Source organism: Pelodiscus sinensis, chromosome 25 (assembly GCF_049634645.1).
Source record: "Pelodiscus sinensis isolate JC-2024 chromosome 25, ASM4963464v1, whole genome shotgun sequence".
In the NCBI taxonomy this organism is placed as follows: domain Eukaryota; kingdom Metazoa; phylum Chordata; order Testudines; family Trionychidae; genus Pelodiscus; species Pelodiscus sinensis.
In genome coordinates, this window is record NC_134735.1 from 1,882,914 (window position 1) to 1,902,719 (window position 19,806).

Here is a 19,806-nt window from a genome sequence, read left to right on the forward strand (position 1 = left end):
GGGGCTGGGACCGTAGTAACTGAGAGCCCCCCCCGCCAGCGCTCCTGCTCCGTTCCCTGCAGCGCCCCCTACTGGGAAGGGGTGGGACCATAGTAGCTGGGAGTCCCCCCCCCCCGCCAGTGTTCCTGCCCCGTTCCCTGCAGCACCCCCTACTGGGAGGGGCTGGGACCATAGTAGCTGGGAGTCCGTCCCCCCCCGCCAGTGTTCCTGCCCTGTTTCCTGCAGCGCCCCTACTGGGAGGGGCTGGGACTGGAGTAGCTGGGAGTCCCCCCCCCCGCCAGTGCTCCTGCCCCATTCCCTGCAACGCCCCCTACGGGGAGAGGCTGGAACTGGAGTAACTGGGACCCCCCCACACAAGTGGAACTTTTGCTCTGCTCCCTCCAGAGCCCCTGGACTAGACAAGTTCGTGGGAGCGCGTTTCGCGGTGGCACCTTTGTTGCAGCGCCTGGGGGTGGCACAAGGCCCATCGCTGGGGCTCCCAGCCTGCCCCCTGCGCACCCCTGGGCAGCCAGTCACAGGGCTGGCTCCTGGGCCGGTCTAGTCCCAGTGGGGCAGGAAGATCGTCTGTCCTGGGGCCACGTGAGCAGAGCATGGCCCCTTGGACCTCAGCGGCAGCTGTTACGTGACCCCACACCAGGCTCCGCTCCCCACTCGGTTTGCCCACCACTGAGAGCTGCTCGCAGGGCTCCCCTTCTGAGCCCCCCAAAGCCCTTCACAAACAGATCCCCCCCCCCACGCTCCTCTGAGACAGGTGAGCCGCATAACCAGTCCCTGGGCCATCAGGAGCCTCACATCAGCCCCCAGGTCAGCCCCCAGAGCCCCCCGCTCTGTACGCACAGGCCCCCGGCACTCGATCTGAAGAATCCCCAGGGGTGGTCAGCAGCATGGGGTCCATGGCACACAGTTGAGCAGAGATGATCCCAGCCAGCAGAGGGCAGCGGTGCACTGGGACACTAGCCAATCCATTGCCCTCTGCCCAGCTCACGGGTGGAGAAATCAAGGCCCCGCCAGGCAACGCGACTGGCTCAGGGTCATTCAGCCTGCGAGCTGGAGCCGGCCCCACTCCCTGTACCCCCAGCACGGGCACCCCTGCCGCAAAGGTGAGAGCATCGGCCGCAGCCACGCTCCCCTTCTCCCGAGCCGCAGCGCCCCTGGCTATCGGGGCTCCTCCTGGACCCCTGCAGCACCAGGCACCCAGGCGGGGCTTGCTGCCAGCCTGCCACGCTGGCGGGGATCCAAGCAGGCCACGGCTCAGGACTGGAGGGGAGCAGGTGCCCACGCACCACGCACAGCCTGATGGGCTGCATGGTTGCTCAGTGGCCAGGCCTTGGAAGAACCCCTGGGTCAGTGATCAGGGACGTCAGAGGTGGGGGGCGCTGGCCGGGAGAGCTCAGGCGCCCCATTGAAATCCAGCCCCCAGAGCCGCCGCCTCTCCATGGACGCAGGGAGGCTGACAGGCCCCAGAAAAGAGGTCTGTCCCGCCGAGAAGTTTGCCAAACTACAAAAGCAGAGGGTTTTATTGACTCGCCCCCTGGCCCCGGCCGGGCCAAAGGGCCAAAGGAAGGACCCGCAGACGCCTGCCGCGGGCAGAGCAAAGCCCGTAAGTGCTGAGACGTTCCTGCGGCAGCACTGGGGGGGGGGAGGGGGGTGCCGCCCCAGAGCACCCCACGGCTCGCGCTGGCTGGCGGGCGGGGCGGGAGCTCGGTGGGTACCAGGCCGCAGCAAAGGGGAGGGCGGCAGCCCCAGGGGAGAGACCCGAGTCACAGCCTGAGATGGGCACCTGAGAAGGTAAAGCTCTTTCCACGGGCCAGGGGGTCCCTGGCTCGTCCTGCCCCCGGGGGGCACTGGGGGGATTAAAGCTCTTTCTCCAGGCTGGGGAGAGCCTTGTCCCTCCCCCCGGTGGGGCGGGGACCTGCGAGTTAAAGCCCGTTCCCTGGGCCGGCGGGAGGAGCTGGCACAGCACCAAGGCGCCCCTCGCTGTGGCCCGGGAGGCCAGGCAGGCGGGGCCCCCCTGGGGCTGGGATGGGCCTGGTGGAGCCCAGGGATCGGGGGGCCGGGGAAGCTGCCGAAGGGAGCCAGGTCCCATCGGGCGCACGGAGCAGGTTGCGGCTGGTTCGTGGCCAGCCCGTGGTTCCGGCCGCCCTGGCCTCCCCTCCTGGTGGGCGCCGGGGGCATCACTGGAAAGGGGGCTGGGCTTGCCCCAGAGATGGGGGTCCGGGCGAGGCTCCAGCTGCCCTGTACCCGCGGCCTGGGCGGCCCTGGCTCCCCACCGGGCCCCCTGCCGACCCCCAGCCATGGGGCAGGAGCCCCCCAGCTGGAGGCCCAGGGTCAGCCCCTGCTCAGCGCTGAGACCCGCCCCCCCGCCCCAGCACTGCCGGCAGAGCGGGAGGCGAGCCCACGGCTCCTGGCACCCTTGGGGGCATGGCAGCAGCCACAGGGGACCGCAGCTGAGGGCGCCGGGCCTGGCGGAGGGGGTGGGTCAGGCCGGCTGCAGGGGGAAATCTTCCTGCTTGGCAGAGACGCTGCGGCGGGGCAGGGGCAGGAGGCCGGGGGCGCGGGGGCCCTTGTCCCGGAGGAGCTGCCCTTGTCCCGGAGGAGCTGCCCGTGCCGGCCCCAGACACTCCAGCTCCCGCAGGATGAGGCTCTCCAGGAGCCCGGCAGCCCAGGCGGGGTCGGCCCCTTCCCCCACCAGGCGCCCCAGGTCCAGGCCGAAGCCGGCGGGGTCGATCGTGGCGCCGAGGAGGCCGCGCCGGTGCAGGGCCAGGCTGAGGGGGCGGGGGCAGGCCCGGGGGCAGGCCCGGGGGCAGCGGTGCAGGCGCTGGTGCAGCCGGCGGTGCAGCTGCAGGTGGACGAGCTGGGTGAAGCGGCAGGGGCAGAGGCGGCACTGGTAGGGCCTCTCGCCTGAGTGCAGCCGCAGGTGGGTCTTCAGGTTGCTGCTGCTGCTGAAGCGCTTGAGGCAGACCTGGGGGGGGAAGAGGGTCAGACCCCAGCTGGCAGCCTTCCTGGCCCCCGCCCCGGCACAGCCCCCCACCTGCTGCCAGTATGAGCCGGGGGGGTGGGGAGATGTGACTCCAGCAGGCCCGTGGAGCTGGGCTCACTCAGCAGAGTCTCATCCGCCACCTGTCTGTCCCCGCGCTCAGGCCATCGCCCCACCAGACCCCAGGGCCCTTCCCAGCACAGGGCCTCCCGCCGCCGGGGGGGCGTCACCTACCTGGCACTGGTGAGGCTTCTCGCCCGTGTGCACCAGGTGGTGCTTCTGCAGGTGGGCGAGCTGCGTGAAGCGCTTCTGGCAGATGTGGCACTGGAAGGGTCTCTCGCCGCTGTGCACCCTCAGGTGGACCTGCAGGAGCAGCCGGCGGTGAGGGGACGTGAGGGAAGGCGGCCGGGGTGGAGGAGAGGGGGGCGGGAGGGAAGGCGGCCGGGGTGGAGGAGAGGGGGGGCGGGAGGGAAGGCGGCCGGGGTGGAGGAGAAGGGGGCGGGAGGGAAGGCGGCCGGGGTGGAGGAGAGGGGGGGCGGGAGGGAAGGCGGCCGGGGTGGAGGAGAGGGGGGCGGGAGGGAAGGCGGCCGGGGTGGAGGAGAGGGGGGGCGGGAGGGAAGGCGGCCGGGGTGGAGGAGAAGGGGGCAGGAGGGAAGGCGGCCAGGGTGGAGGAGAAGGGGGCGGGAGGGAGGAGAAGGGAGCGGGAGGGAAGGCGGCCAGGGTGGAGGAGAAGGGGGCAGGAGGGAAGGCGGCCAGGGTGGAGGAGAAGGGGGCGGGAGGGAAGGCGGCCGGGGTGGAGGAGAAGGGAGCGGGAGGGAAGGCGGCCGGGGTGGAGGAGAGGGGGGCGGGAGGGGAGGCGGTTGGGGTGGAGGAGAGGGGGGGCGGGAGGGGAGGCGGTTGGGGTGGAGGAGAGGGGGGCGGGAGGGGAGGCAGCCGGGGTGGAGGAGAGGGGGGCGGGAGGGAAGGCGGCCGGGGTGGAGTAGAGGGGGGCGGGAGGGGCGGCGGCCGGGGTGGAGGAGAGGGGGGTGGGAGGGGAGGCAGCCGGGGTGGAGGAGAGGGGGGCGGGAGGGAAGGCGGCCGGGGTGGAGTAGAGGGGGGCGGGAGGGGCGGCGGCCGGGGTGGAGGAGAGGGGGTGGGAGGGGAGGCGGCCGGGGTGGAGGAGAGGGGGGCGGGAGGGGCGGCGGCCGGGGTGGAGGAGAGGGGGGCGGGAGGGGAGGCGGTCGAGGTGGAGGAGAGGGGGGCGGGAGGGGAGGCGGCCGGGGTGGAGGAGAGGGGGGCGGGAGGGGCGGCGGCCGGGGTGGAGGAGAGGGGGGCGGGAGGGGAGGCGGTCGAGGTGGAGGAGAGGGGGGCGGGAGGGGAGGCGGCCGGGGTGGAGGAGAGGGGGCGGGAGGGAAGGCGGCCGGGGTGGAGGAGAGGGGGGCGGGAGGGGCGGCGGCCGGGGTGGAGGAGAGGGGGCGGGAGGGGAGGCGGTCGAGGTGGAGGAGAGGGGGGCGGGAGGGGAGGCAGTCGAGGTGGAGGAGAGGGGGGGCGGGAGGGAAGGCGGCCGGGGGTGGAGGAGAGGGGGGCGGGAGGGAAGGCGGCCGGGGTGGAGGAGAGGGGGCGGGAGGGAAGGCGGCCGGGGTGGAGGAGAGGGGGGCGGGAGGGGCGGCGGTCGAGGTGGAGGAGAGGGGGGCGGGAGGGGAGGCAGTCGAGGTGGAGGAGAGGGGGGCGGGAGGAAGGCGGCCGGGGTGGAGGAGAGGGGGGCGGGAGGGAAGGCGGCCGGGGTGGAGGAGAGGGGGGGCGGGAGGGGAGGCGGTCGAGGTGGAGGAGAGGGGGGGCGGGAGGGGAGGCGGTCGAGGTGGAGGAGAGGGGGGCGGGAGGGAAGGCGGCCGGGGTGGAGGAGAGGGGGGGCGGGAGGGGAGGCGGTCGAGGTGGAGGAGAGGGGGGCGGGAGGGGAGGCGGTCAAGGTGGAGGAGAGGGGGGGCGGGGAGGGAAGGCGGCCGGGGTGGAGGAGAGGGGGGGCGGGAGGGGAGGCGGTCGGGGTGGAGGAGAGGGGGTGGGAGGGGAGGCGCGGCCGGGGGTGGAGGAGAGGGGGTGGGAGGGAAGGCGGCCGGGGTGGAGGAGAGGGGGGCGGGAGGGAAGGCGGCCGGGGTGGAGGAGAGGGGGCGGGAGGGGAGGCGGCCGGGGTGGAGGAGAGGGGGGCGGGAGGGGAGGCGGTCGAGGTGGAGGAGAGGGGGGCGGGAGGGAAGGCGGCCGGGTGGAGGAGAGGGGGGCGGGAGGGGAGGCGGTCGGGGTGGAGGAGAGGGGGGTGGGAGGGGAGGCGTGAGATATCTCCATTAGGGGAGCTCAGAGCGGGGCGGGGCTCCTCTTGTCTGGGGGCACAGGGCAGTGGGGCAGCATGCAGTTCCCTCGCTGAGCAGGAGGGGCCCTTGGGGCGCCATGGGGAGGTCCTGGCTCCACCCAGGGCTGTGCTGGCCTGGGGTGCCCTGAGAAAATTCTGCAATGAGATCCAGGTGCTGGATCTGGGACCAGCCCCGAGCTGCTGGGATAACCCAGAGGAAGAGCAAAGGTCCCTGGGGGGCTCCAGTGACGTCCTGGTGAACACCCCCCCCCCCGATCCCTCACGGCCACCGGGATCCCCCAGCCCGTCCCAGGGAGCCCAGCTCCCGCACCATCTGCAGCCATTCCGGAGCGGGGGCCTCGAAGGTGGGTGGGACGTGTTGCTACGGGCCGGTGGGGGGGGCAGGGAGGGTATTTCCCCAACAAGGAGGCGCTTTCCCTCCACAGAATGCAAAGCGGGGTGAGTCAGCGCCATTATCTCCCACTGACAGGTGGGGAAACTGAGGCATGGGGCAAGGCCATGACTCAGCAGACAGCAGGAACATATTGCAGCTCCCCTGACTGCCAGGCCAGCGCCCTCACCCCTAGGCCACGCTGCCGCCCAGGAGGCTGGCAAGAGCGCGCGGCGGGGTCTGCAGGGGCCAGGCTGCTGCGGGCCGAGGGGGGCCGTGGTACCTTGAGGTTGGAGAGCTGCCCGAAGCTCTTGGCGCAGACGTGGCACTCGTACTTGATCTTGCCGTTCTGCCTCTTGAGCGCGTAGGGCTGGGGCGCGGGGCCGGGCGGCCGGCGGGGCTGGGGCGGGGCGGCGCTATCCCAGGACGGCGCGGTGGTGCCCCGGGGCCCGGCAGGGGCCGGAGGCTGCATGGGTCCATGGTCCCCCCCCGGGGAACGAGGCGGCTCCGCGCAGGGGCACCGGAACGTCCTGCGGCTTCCGGGGCCCGGGGGCTTCCGGGCTGGCAGGCGGCGGAGCTGGAGGCCAGAGCGTCCCGCAGAGGCTGGAGTAAGGAGGGGCCCCGTCCCCCAGGGCGCAGGCGAAAGCCACCTCCCCGCCGCTGCTCGGGGCTGGCGCGGGCAGGAAGGGCCAGGCGCGGGGGGGCAGCCTGCCCCGGGGGCGGGGGGGCAGGGCCGGTGCCGCAGGCGTAAAGGAACGGCGGGGGCAGGTGGCCGGCTGGCAGGTACAGAGGGCAGGAGGGGGAGAGGCTGCAGAGGCAGCGGTGCAGCTCCTGGCACAGCGAGGCGGCAGGGCCGGACGGGCAGCCGCCGGGGCCTGGCTGGTTCCGGGGGCTCGCGGCTCTTTGGCTGGGAGGGCTGGGCTTCCCCAGGGCGTTGGGGGCAGGGCTAAGCCCCCCGAGCCACGGCGGGACTTCCCGGGGGGGCTGGGTGCTCCAGGCCGCGCGTCGGGTTCCCGCTGGGCTCGGCGGCGCGGCCCGGCCCTGCCCTTCGCCGTCCTCCTCCTCGCTCCGGGGGCGCCTGGTGGGGAGGGGCTGGTGGGGCTGAGGCCCCGGGGCGGCACGGGGCTCTGCGCTGGATTTCCGGGCACCGGCGTGCTCTGGGGAGAAAGCAGCAAGCACACGTGTGTTACCGCGTGTTCCCAGCACTGGCGCGCGCCAGGGAGTGTCGCTGGCAGGATGCTCCCCCCCTCGCCCCCCCGGCTCGTCTCCGCGGGCAGGGGCGGCTATTTACTGCCGTGGCTGGTTCAGATCCCAGCCTGGACTCTCAGACGCAAAGGACCCCCCCTCCCGCAGGCCTCCGCACACTCCCCCAGCAGCCGCTGCCTTTGCTTCCTCCCTGTCTGTGTCACGGCAGGCTCTGGGCTCGTGGGTTGTGGGGAGAAGCGAGGAAAGGGCCGAGCTCAGCCAAAGACCCACACCCCCGATGCCCAAGAAAACCCCCCAAGGGTCAACGTATCGGGGATCTGGGGCTGATTCATGAGTTTTCAATGCCCCCCACTAACACCCACGTCCTCGCACTGGGACCCTGCCTGCCCCCACATCCATGTCCTCACGTTGGGATCCCGCCTGCCCCCCCCACACCCACCTCCCCACGCTGGGACCCCCTGCCCGGGTAACAGAAAGCGAAGCCCACTGGTGTGAGGTAGTGGGGGGGACTTGCTAACTCACTGGCCACTGTCTGTAGCACCACCCAGCAAGACAGGCCATGAGTCACTATGCAAAGAGGGTCTCAACCTGTCTGACCAGCTACCCCCCAAGGAGAGGAGCAAAGGAAGGGGGATGCTGCCCTGGCCGGGGGGCAGGGCTGGAGGAGAGTTTGTTAGTTTCTGTCTGGGAGCATGGAGGAAGCAGCCTCAGCAACAGGCTGGGGGGGTTAGAAGCCGAGACCCCCCCCATATCAAGGGGGGCTGAGGCATCCTAGGCCTGTCCTGTAACCTGGTGACATCTGTGCTGGGCTGTACCCTGGGGAGCCAATAAACCCCCTCTGTTCTACTAGCTGGGGGAGTCTGTTCGTGCCATTTCGGGGGTGCAGGAGACGGGAAAACCCCAACGCGCCGTCACAACCAGCCCCACCCCTCTGGCTGCAGAAGCGCGTCTGCTGGGGCAGCTGCCATCGCGGCAGAGGCAACCAGAGTGGCTTGCCGGACCGAGTGGCGCCCTTTGTGGCTGGGCCTGCATGGGCGCTGGGGGTGCTGGGAGGCTGGTGTGAGGGTGAGTCCCTGCGGGGCACCCACCCGCCCCAGGCCAGCAGCCACACAGGCCGGAGTAAGTAACTTTCACCAAATATTTCACGCCTGCATTGGGGTTGCGCTCTGGCCACTAATGGCCCCAGGGGTCCCTGTCAGCGGGGCGCTTGGGCAGCCACTTGGGAGAGATTCCAGTGCCACCCAGCTGCTTAGCAGGGCACCCCCAGCTCGGGTTGTGCGCCTACTGGTGGTGCACATCCCCACATGCCCTGGTGCATGCACAAACATTTATTCCGCACATGGATGGAAAAGATCAGAGGCAACATTGTTTGAGCCCCCTGCTTGAAATGGAGCCAAGCTCCCAGGGCCCTGCCGAACACAGCTCCGTCCCGGATGGCGATCCCATGGGCTGCGGGTGAGGTTTCCCTGCTCGTGGGGCCAGGGACCCCCCATGCACTAAATTCACTTTCAGGCACCACAGCAGCTCCCAACCTCAGCCGAGGCTCCGGCCCCTCGTTTCCCGCTGCCCGCCGAGAGCAGATGTCCGGGCCCCAGGGACTAGGCCACACAGGGGCACGACCCCGCACGCCGCCCCTCCTTCGGGGCACACTGCCCGGCGGGCCACACCCTGTCTGTGCGCAGCCCGCCACACCCCGCCCCCGGCCGCTCCTCACCGGGCTCCCCTGGCCGCGGGCCCGGCCGGCGCTCGGCGCAGTCCCAGTCGCAGCACACCAGCAGCTCGGCGCCCGGCGCGAGGGGCTGCAGCGTGTAGAAGTAAATCTCCCGGCTGCGCTGGCCGGCCGGCGGGCTCCAGGCCAGGCGAGGGTAGCGCGTCCGGTGGCTGCGGCGCGGGTCCCGGGCGTCGCCGGAAGGGTGGGGCTTGCTCCCCGGGCTGTGAGGCTGGAGGGGTAGAAGGGAAGAGACCACACGGGGTAAGCGAGCGCCCAGGTGCCGCCTGCCCGAGCTCTCGCTGCCTCCGCCCGTGGCGGCCGGCTCTCCCGGCACAGGAGTCCGATCCCAGCCCCGTGCCATCACCCCGCACGGCGGGGCCTGGGTTTCACACTCGGCGTCCCGGCCCCACTGCGGTGCCGCTCCCCGGGGAGCACACAGGACAGCGCAGGGGGAGGGGCTTTCCTCAGGGCTGTGCCTGCCGCTGAGGAGTGGCATCCCTTTCCTGCTCTGTGCCTCGGTTTCCCCCGGGTCAGAGCAGGGGGCGGGGGCTTGCGGAGGGGATGGAGAGACTCCAGTGCTCTGTGGGGGATGTGAGGAAAGGGCAGGTTGCAGCTGGGGCCCAGGCTGTGACAACAGCCCGGGGGGAGCTGCCACCTGGGGGGCCGGGGCAGGACACACGGCCCCCAGATGTGACACATTCTCCCCTTAGGGCCGTCTGCCCCTGCCCTCAGAGACGCTGCTCGGGCCATTCCCTGGGCTCTTCCCGGGCAGCCAGGAGATCCCACCCCCACTCCATGGCTACACAAGGGAAGCCAGGCCCCTGCGAGGCCCAGCCGCGGCACTGGGGCCAGAGGCAGAGTGCTCCGGGAGAGCCAGCAGGTGCCCTGAGGCCCCACGCTCTGCCTGGCTCTGAAAAGATGCGAGCGGGGCCAGTGGGGCTGAGCGGGGCTCGGGAGGAGCGGGGCGCCAGGGCAGAAGCAGGAGTCTCACGGGGCAGGGTGACTGAGCCTTCTGGGGCAGGTGCGGCCTGTCTCCGCCCCGGGCACCCTTGGCAGCCGGCTGCCAGCGCAGCCTCCTGCCCCCACAGGAACCCGCCCGGAGCAGGCACCACCGGGGGGCTGCCGAGCGAGCCACAGGGCGCTACACACGCACCACAAGCACGGCCGGCTGGGCTGGGCACCTTCTCCTTGGCGCAGACCACCCCGAGCAGCCGCCCGAGGCGCAGGCCTGGCGGGATGAGCTCTCGGCTCAGCACTGCCACCACCGGCAGGGGCAGCAGCACGGAGTCGGCGCCGGGGCCTGGCAATGGGCTCCAGGGAACAGCCCGGCAGCCTCCCGGGATCGCTCTCGACACCTCCCCAACAGCCCTTCCCACGTGCGATACGCCCTATCCCCCCGCCCTGCCCCCCCGCCCCGGGCTGCCTCCCGTGCATCCCAGCCGAGCCCCCCAGCTGCTGGTGCGATGAGCAAACAGGTGCTGGAGCCCTGGTGGGCAGCGCGGCCCCAGGGACCTGTCACGTTATTAGATTTTAAGGGGAGCAGCCAGGTCACTGCTGCGCCCACGGGGGGTGCCCCGGAGTCTGTCCAAAGGGGGCCATGTGAGGTGTCAAATGGAAGCTCATGTCCTACTGAGTCTACGTGCGCTACTCGTGGACCGGCGTGATGTCTGTGTGTGGAGTTAGGAATATGGACTCCGGGCTTGTACTGGGAACGTTCTGTCTGAGACAGAGCGATGGGCCGGGGCTGCCTGTTGTAACGAAGGAATGTCCACTCAGCGACTATGCTAATTAGCACGGCTGCAGGGACAAGGCTCTCCGAGCGGCCAAGACCCGCCTGAGAAATGCCTCTGGAACCTGCAAACCAGCCCGTCTCCGTGGCTGCGGGCACGTGAATCATGCCATCAGGAGACCAGCTCCGGTTTGGGAGACACCAGAGATGCCAAGCAGAGGACTCCGTCTTGTCTCCAGTCTTGCTCCTGGTCCCAGGTGCAGCCTTGCGAGGGACAGCGAGCCGGGAAGGATCGCCGACCCGTCCTGACATAGGATGGGCACCAGAGACTTGGAAGCCAGCAGCCAGAACACCTCTGCTGAGAGCCTGCACCGAGACCTCGGGGATTCGGTGCATGTGACGTAGTCTCCTTAACAACCTCACTCTCAGGCTCTTTTTCCTTTCGTTAATAAACCTTTAGGCTATGTCTGCAGTGGCCGGTTCTTGCGTCACAAATATGCAAATGAGGCTAAGCGTGGAATATCGCTGAGCCTCATTTGCATATCTAATTAGCCGCCATTTTTGCAGAAGAGGCTCTTGCGCAAGGAGCGGCTACACTGCCCCTTCTGGCGCAAGAAAACCCCTCTTGCGCAACGCCGCTATTCCTGAAAATAATCGGCGTAGCAGCATTGCGCAAGAGGGTTTTCTTGCGCAAGAGGGGGCCGTGTAGACAGCTCCTTCTGGTGCAGGAGCCTCTTCCGCAAAAATGGCGGCTCATTAGCTATGCAAATGAGGCGCAGCGATATTCCACCCTTAGCCTCATTTGCATATTTCTGGCACAAGACCCCGCCAGTGTAGACGTAGCCTTAGATTTTAGATTGCAAAGGACTGGCCCAGCACGCTCTTGTGGGGAAGATCCAGAGTGTAAACTGACCGGGGTTGGTGGCTGGTTCTTTGGGACCGGGAGGATCCGTTCGGGGGGTGAGATCGGGTTCTATAGCCCCTCACCTGTGTGCAGCCCGGGGCTGATTGTGGCACAGGGAGAGCTGGGGGTTTTGCTCGGGGGCTTCCTGCCGGCCGGACTGGCAGCTGAAGCGCTCGGTGCGACTGGTGTGTGGCCTGTTTGGAGGTCTCCAGTCTGGGGCTGTAAGCAGCCCTGGTTCTGAGCAATTCGCTCTGAGCGGTGCCCAGACCCGGCCCGGTCCGGCACAGGATTGCTGCAGCGTTCATCAGCCCAGGCCCTGCTGCACTGACCCCCAACCGGGACCGGCAGACGCTCCCTTGCGGGGCGAGGCGGGATCAGCACGGAGGAGCCGGGTTGGACGGGAAACAAAAGCCCATCCAAGGCTCAGCCACGGGCTGCAGCTGCCCCTTCCGGGGCTGGAGCCTCGGGGGCCAGAGGAGCCCCAAGAACCCCGCGGCCCTCCCAGCCCACTCCGTGCAGGGACACCCTCAGGCAGAAGGGGAGGAGACGGCTGCGGGCCCCGAGCTGGGCCTGGGCAGGAACAAGCCGGATCCAGCCTCCATTCAGGGCGAGGGAGGCAGGAGGAATCCCGGCTCCGGACAGGCCCGCGTGGCGAGGGGGTGGCAGCCCCCCGTGGCTGTTTCATAGCTGGGTGAGGGGCCTCGGCGTCAGCCGCCCGCGGTGCCCATGGCAGCTGATCCTGCAAAGGCAGCTCGTCCCGCCCGATACGCCGGGGAGCCGATCCCCCCCCCCGGGCCGTTCCCTCGCTCTCTCCTGCACCCCCCTCAGCCCGGCTCCCTGCCCCTCCCCTGGGCTGCGGGGGGGGGGGGGTTCCTCCATGCTTGAGGGAGACTGTACCCTCATTTGTCTGCTCTGCTTCTGCCCCCGTCTCGCCCACTCCGGCCCCCCCAGAACACGGGGGCCGGGCAGAGGAGCAGGCCTGGGTGTTCACCGGGCACTCCCCTGGCTGCCGGCCACGGCTGGGCAGGAGCCCGCAGCACGGCCAGGGGGAGGGCAGAGGAGCTGTGGCAGGCTCAGGGTGGGGGCTAGCGAGGGTCTGACAAGTAGCTCGGCCCCACTAGTCACCATGGCCCGTTGCCCCTTCTTCCCCCTCCGAGCACCGGCCACGGCCAGGCCACCGGCCACAGGCCTCAGGCTCCGAGCACCAGCCACGGCCAGGCCACCGGCTACAGGCCTCAGGCTCCGAGCACCGGCCACGGCCAGGCCACCGGCTACAGGCCTCAGGCTCCGAGCACCGGCCACGGCCAGGCCACCGGCTACAGGCCTCAGGCTCCGAGCACCGGCCACGGCCAGGCCACCGGCTACAGGCCTCAGGCTCCGAGCACCGGCCACGGCCAGGCCACCGGCTACAGGCCTCAGGCTCCGAGCACCGGCCACGGCCAGGCCACCGGCTACAGGCCTCGGGCTCCGAGCACCGGCCACGGCCAGGCCACCGGCTACAGGCCTCGGGCTCCGAGCACCAGCCACGGCCAGGCCACCGGCTACAGGCCTCAGGCTCCGAGCACCGGCCACGGCCAGGCCACCGGCTACAGGCCTGGGGCTCCGAGCACCAGCCACGGCCAGGCCACCGGCTACAGGCCTGGGGCTCCGAGCACCGGCCACGGCCAGGCCACCGGCTACAGGCCTGGGGCTCCGAGCACCGGCCACGGCCAGGCCACCGGCTACAGGCCTGGGGCTCTGAGCACCGGCCACGGCCAGGGCTCGCTATCAGGAGGAATGAGCCTTCCCCTCCCACCCCACCGGCTGGGCACCTGCCCCACGCAGGCCGGGCCGCAGGCAGGGAGGGCCAGTTAACGCTTTCGTGGCTGCTGCCTGTCTCGCTCTCTCGCTTTGATGGGAGGAAGCCGAGCCCAGAGGCTGTCACTTGGTGAACACCACGCGCAGATACAGCCTCGCCGGCGAGCTTCCTCCCTTGCTGTCACAGCGGGAGGCGCGGGCGCCTTGGCTCTCACCGCACCGCCAAGCCCGGCTGCTTTTATCTCTCCCACAGGAAGCAGCGAGGCAGGAGCACAAGCACCAGCCAGTCTGTGCAGGCCTGCCGGGGTGCCCCCCCGCGGGGGTGAGATAGGCCTGCGTGCCAGATGGCATGTGTGGGGCCTGCAGGCCTGATTGTGTGTGATACCAGCGTGGGCTGGCAGGGACGTGCACACGCCGCGTGCATTTGGGTGGGGGCCCCAGGGGTGAACACACTTGGCTGTGAGTTCCTAGGGTTGTGCGAGGGTATCTGCGTGTGTGTGCGCACGCCCGTGCGGGAATGCACATGCATGAGTACCGGTATGTGCGTGTGAGAGCGTGCACACCCTAGTGTTTGCACATTAGCACGTGCAGAGGAGTGCACATGGTAGCATGTTCACATCCATATGTATGAGCACAAGCATGTGCATGGTAACATGTTCACTAGCATGTCCATGTGTACATTGACAGGAGGGGGTGTGTGTGTGAGAATGTGCACGAGGGTCTTGCCCATGTGCAGTTCAGCTGCCTAGTGCAAAAATCTGAGCCCCTCCGCCCCGGCTGGGGGGGAGCCCAAAGGTGCGTTCAAGCCCCTCTTCTTGCCCTCCTGCCTCTTGCCTTGGCCACAGGTCCCCGAGGAGCCACGCCCCCGACTCACCTGGTTGCTGCTGTTGCACTGGAAGGCCAAGTTTTGGGGGAGGGAGGCTTGTGCACGAGGGAACTGGGGGCGCGGGGCCATTTCGCACGGCTGGTCCTGCACGATGTAGGCGCATTGTTCCTGGAAATCCGCCTCCCGGCTCTGCAGCATGGCTCCAAGCTCCCCTCTCATCACTGCTGGCTCGCCCCCTTCTCCGTCCGGCCCAGCATGGGGGAGTCTGCACAAGGGGACAAGAGCCAGCTGCTCACTGAGGCTCCGGGGACCTGCCCAGGAGAGGGGGTAGTGTCCCCGAGGGCTGCGACCAGACTCACTGAGAAGTGATGGGTTCACGCCCTCCTCAGCACCCGAATGCCAGGAGCCTGAATCTCCGGGCGTAACTCCCCCGGCAGCAATGGAGTCACACTGGGGCCAATCCGGCATATGTCAAACTCTCCATGGGAATCACGCACTTGGGCTGTGTCTGCACTCGTGGCTTCTTGCGCAAGAATCCGCAGAGCGTCCACACTGCCCGCCCGCTCTTGTGCAAGGATATTTACAGTAGGGTGTGGTAAGTGAGGGCTTCTTGCACAAGAGCTACGCTCTTTTTTAACTGGTGTAAGCCCTCTTGTGCAGGAGCTCTTGTGCAAGCAGGCAGTGTGGACGCGCGGCAGGAATTTCTTGTGCAAGAAAGCCCTATGGCTAAAATGGCCGTCGGAACTTTCTCGCGCAAGAGAGCGTCCACGCTCCCATGGGCGCTCTTGCACAAAAGCACAGCTCGCACATGGCAGTGTGGACGTTTTCTTGTGCAAGATGTTCTTGTGCAAGAAGCCGCGAGTGTAGACATAGCCTTGGTGTTAATGCCTTTGAGCCTGCCCCGCCCTACAATCAGCCAGCCTCACCTGCCAGGGACTCAGCCTGCTCCAAGGAGCCAGGCTCAGCCATCTCCAGGGCCCACCCCCAGCTCTGCATGGAGTCTGGGGCATGGAGCAACAGTCCCTCTAATCTTTGCCATCCCTGTGCAGAATGCATTTTGTCATGTGCGCCCAGGCATGTGGGGATGTGCACCACCCGTAGAAACACAAACCCCAGCAGTGGGTGCGCTGCTGCAGCACGGAATCTCTCGTGAGCGGCCGCCCAAGCGCCCGGCTTACGGGAAACACCGGAGTGGGGCCACGTCCTCACCCAGAGCTCACAGATTACCAGAAATTAACCGGGGGGGGAGGGGCTGAGCCCTGCCTTGTGCCAGCGGCCAGGTGCCGCCGCCCTCGAAACGACCCCAGGTGGGGACGCGGGTTCTGGTTTGGGGCTGAGTTTGGGAGCAGCCGCTCTCACTGCCGGGTAAAAGCGTCTCACCCCCGTTCTGGCAACGTCACTGCAAAGGAGGGCGCCTCGGGCCGCGTCGAGTCCAGGCGAAGTGTGTCCGGGCCTGGGGCGAAGGGGAGGTTCTGGAAAAGGGAGGCTGGACTGGGGGGAATTCCCACGGAAAGTTGCTCTGAAGTAGCTGACTCGGGACACGAGGGCACGTGGACGGGGCTCGTGGGGGTTTCCCGGGGCCATCGTGGCCGCACACGGAGCGTGGCTCTGACTTCCAGCGAGCGCCCGCGTCTGCCTGGGAACGCCCGTGAGGCCTGGCACGTGGCAGGGCCCTCGTGGAGGGGCGTGGGCTGGGCTGCGTGGGCCCTAGCAGGCTGCGGGCAAACAGGCGGATGGACAGAGACGCCGGGAAACCCTCGGGCCGCAGTCGGGTTTCACCCATTTGAGGACGCGCCTGTCGCCAGCCTCCAACCCACTGGACAACAGGCCCACGGCACAACGTGGCCCCCGCCCTCCGCCGCAAACAGCCCCTCCCAATGAGCCGGGCGGGGAGCAGCAAAGCGCCTCTGTGGGACCAAGCGGCCTGCCTAGCAGGGCCTTCCTCCGAGCGCGCCCTGCGCCCCAGGGCCGCCACATCCCGCAGGAAGGCAGAGGGGCCTCCCGGGAGGCCCAGCCCCAGAGCGGCTCCAGGACTTGGACCCAGGCTCCACGCGGGGCCGGGCTCAGTGGGGTGCCTGGGGGATTCAGGAACCGCCCCTCCTTGACCTCGACTTGGCTCCGCAGCAGCATCTTCCAGGGTGCAGCCGGGGACCGCGGCAGGGGCCAGCGGCGAGCCGGCTAGTCGGCTGCAGACCGAGGGTACCCCGCCTCCCCGGTGGCAGAGCTCCGGAGTGGGGCACGCCTGGGGCAGGCTGGAGCCCACAAGGCTCCGTGCCCCTCCAGAGCAACCGGCGGGCGACTCCCGCAGCTGGCCCGTCCGGGCCTTCCCGGCCACACACACAACAGCAGCGCTGGGTGGGTGAGCGAGCCCCCCCTCCCCCCCGGGCCTCGCAAGCCGCCAGCAACCCGCGCCCTTCATGTGGCCAGCAGCCGCGCAGCGCCCGAGTCATTCCGAGCCGCCTGTTGCTGGGAGACTCGCTTTGTTTTCATGCCGGTGACAAACACCGACACCTCGGGCCGGGCGGGGGCAGAGCGACCTGTGCGCGGCTCTGCACCGCGGGGGCTGCCAGGGCGCAAGGCCAGCAGGAGGCGCTGCAGGGGATGGGCTGGCGGGGTTTAGCGCAGCGCTCCAGCTCCGCCCCCCGACCCCTCGCAAGGCTGGAGCACCAGCCTGGGCTTCCCACTGCGGAATTCCAGCCAATGGGAGCACGGGGGGCGTGGAGCCAGGTAAGCGCCCTGCCATCCTCCTCGTGCCCAGACCCCCAATTGCCACCCCGCTCCTGCACCCTCCCTCCCGCCCACCCAGACCTCGCACCCCCACCCCGCTCCTGCACCCTCCCTCCCGCCCACCCAGACCTCGCACCCCCACCCCGCTCCTGCACCCTCCCTCCCGCCCACCCAGACCTCGCACCCCCACCCCGCTCCTGCACCCTCCCTCCCGCCCACCCAGACCTCGCACCCCCTCCCCGCTCCTGCACCCTCCCTCCCGCCCACCCAGACCTCGCACCCCCACCCCGCTCCTGCACCCTCCCTCCCGCCCACCCAGACCTCGCACCCCCACCCCGCTCCTGCACCCTCCCTCCCGCCCACCCAGACCTCGCACCCCCACCCCGCTCCTGCACCCTCGCTCCCGCCCACCCAGACCTCGCACCCCCACCCCGCTCCTGCACCCTCCCTCCCGCCCACCCAGACCTCGCACCCCCACCCCGCTCCTGCACCCTCCCTCCCGCCCACCCAGACCTCGCACCCCCACCCCGCTCCTGCACCCTCCCTCCCGCCCACCCAGACCTCACACCCCCACCCCGCTCCTGCACCCTCCCTCCCGCCCAGACCTCGCACCCCCACCCCGCTCCTGCACCCTCCCTCCCGCCCACCCAGACCTCGCACCCCCACCCCGCTCCTGCACCCTCCCTCCCGCCCACCCAGACCTCGCACCCCCACCCCGCTCCTGCACCCTCCCTCCCGCCCAGACCTCGCACCCCCACCCCGCTCCTGCACCCTCCCTCCCGCCCACCCAGACCTCGCACCCCCACCCCGCTCCTGCACCCTCCCTCCCGCCCACCCAGACCTCGCACCCCCACCCCGCTCCTGCACCCTCCCTCCCGCCCACCCAGACCTCACACCCCCACCCCGCTCCTGCACCCTCCCTCCCGCCCGCCCAGACCTCGCACCCCCACCCCGCTCCTGCACCCTCCCTCCCGCCCGCCCAGACCTCACACCCCCACCCCGCTCCTGCACCCTCCCTCCCGCCCACCCAGACCTCGCACCCCCACCCCGCTCCTGCACCCTCCCTCCCGCCCACCCAGACCTCGCACCCCCACCCCGCTCCTGCACCCTCCCTCCCGCCCACCCAGACCTCGCACCCCCACCCCGCTCCTGCACCCTCCCTCCCGCCCACCCAGACCTCGCACCCCCACCCCGCTCCTGCACCCTCCCTCCCGCCCAGACCTCGCACCCCCACCCCGCTCCTGCACCCTCCCTCCCGCCCACCCAGACCTCGCACCCCCACCCCGCTCCTGCACCCTCCCTCCCGCCCAGACCTCGCACCCCCACCCCGCTCCTGCACCCTCCCTCCCGCCCACCCAGACCTCGCACCCCCACCCCGCTCCTGCACCCTCCCTCCCGCCCACCCAGACCTCGCACCCCCACCCCGCTCCTGCACCCTCCCTCCCGCCCACCCAGACCTCGCACCCCCACCCCGCTCCTGCACCCTCCCTCCCGCCCAGACCTCGCACCCCCACCCCGCTCCTGCACCCTCCCTCCCGCCCACCCAGACCTCGCACCCCCACCCCGCTCCTGCACCCTCCCTCCCGCCCACCCAGACCTCGCACCCCCACCCCGCTCCTGCACCCTCCCTCCCGCCCAGACCTCGCACCCCCACCCCGCTCCTGCACCCTCCCTCCCGCCCGCCCAGACCTCGCACCCCCACCCCACTCCTGCACCCTCCCTCCCGCCCACCCAGACCTCACACCCCCACCCCGCTCCTGCACCCTCCCTCCCGCCCACCCAGACCTCGCACCCCCACCCCGCTCCTGCACCCTCCCTCCCGCCCACCCAGACCTCGCACCCCCACCCCGCTCCTGCACCCTCCCTCCCGCCCACCCAGACCTCGCACCCCCACCCCGCTCCTGCACCCTCAGACACTGCTGTGGAAACTCCCTTGGCCCGGGGCAAGCGGCCGCTCCCGTTCAGTGTTGCTTTGGCAGGGCAGTGCTGTCGGAGCTGTCAGCTGGAGCAAGAGGCCGCAGGCGCCGTGGCCTCGGTCCGAGCCCGTGGAGCGGGCTGGTTTTCAGTTACACCTGCGTGGGCCCGGTCCCTGCTGGGCCAGGCGGGAAGCCTCTCCCTGGCAATCCCACGGGCAAAGGGACCAGCCCCAGAGGAGGCCCAGGAGCGAGGTCATGTGCTCCGATGTTCAGGCCACGCAGAGGAACGTGGCAGCTCTGCCGTGGCGCTCGGACGCTGAGCAGGTGGAAAATGCACTCGGGAAAGTGGCCCTCCACGAGATCTGGGCTGCCTCTAAGCATCCCAGAGCACATCACCTACACGGGTCGGTTCGGCTCCATGCCAGCCCTGCAAGCTAGGAATGGGTCAGGAGAGCCATTGGACTGAGGAGTAAACTGAGGCACGGAGCGGTGAGGTGACCTACCCAGGGCCGCACGGTGAACCCTTGGGATACTGTGGTGAAGGGGCAGAGAAAGGCCCTCCTTGGTCTGCAGATCAGACTAGGCGGGGTCCAGGAACAGAGGCCAGGAGCCCTGTAGCTCCCCAGACCCAGAAATTCCCAGACTTGGGAGGGCCGAGGTGCGTGGGGTCAGGAATGGTTGACTCATCGGACTAGTCGATTGAGGGCTGCGGGGCTCGGCCTGGCCCTTTGCGGCGGGATTGCCGGTGGCCGAGGCGCAGCCTTGTCCCTCCCCCGCCCGCCCGCCCGCCGCTGGGCCCTGCGACACTCGAGCGGCGGGCGGCAGGGGCCAGGCGAGCAGCGCTGGGGGGCAGGGCCAGGAACGTCGCTGTCAGGAACCTAGACACAACGCTGAGGCCGAGAAGGTGCAGGAGGCAGAGCCATTGTGACAGAGAAGGCGTCAGGCAGGGGCGTCCGGCCTGGACAGGGCTCCTGCCCGCGAGTGCACGGAGACGCTGGGGCCTGGGGAAATGATCCCTGCTCTCGGATTAGCCACCCAGCTCCCGTGGGGGGTCACAAATGGAGCGAGCGGCAGACCAGGCCGCAGAGCCCCGTTGGCTGCTCACAACAGAGCGTGCAAGCACCAGAGCCGTGCAAGCAGCCTTCCCGGCCACGCGTCTCACCCTGCTGCCAAGCCGCTGAAAGGAACCTGAATTTCTCACGGGTCCTGTCCCATCCCAGCCAGGTCCCTGCCAGTTCTTTCACGGGCTCCCTGCTGGCGCTGGCTGCGTGCCAGGGCGCCCCCGCTGACCGTCCCCTCCAT

General features: G+C 69.9%; 1 protein-coding gene across 1 annotated transcript in view; it reads right to left on the reverse strand.

Moving 5' to 3' along the window:
• Positions 1-1,428: 1,428 nt before the first annotated feature.
• The window catches only part of ZNF683 (zinc finger protein 683), a 39,786-nt gene continuing 21,408 nt past the window's right edge, over positions 1,429-19,806 (reverse strand). The window contains 7 exon segments of the mRNA XM_075908790.1: positions 1,429-2,962; positions 3,212-3,340; positions 5,972-6,181; positions 6,183-6,413; positions 6,415-6,845; positions 8,609-8,834; positions 13,910-14,126. Coding sequence (XP_075764905.1) covers positions 2,480-2,962; positions 3,212-3,340; positions 5,972-6,181; positions 6,183-6,413; positions 6,415-6,845; positions 8,609-8,834; positions 13,910-14,080 — 1,881 coding nt within the window. The 5' untranslated portion in view covers positions 14,081-14,126 and the 3' untranslated portion in view covers positions 1,429-2,479.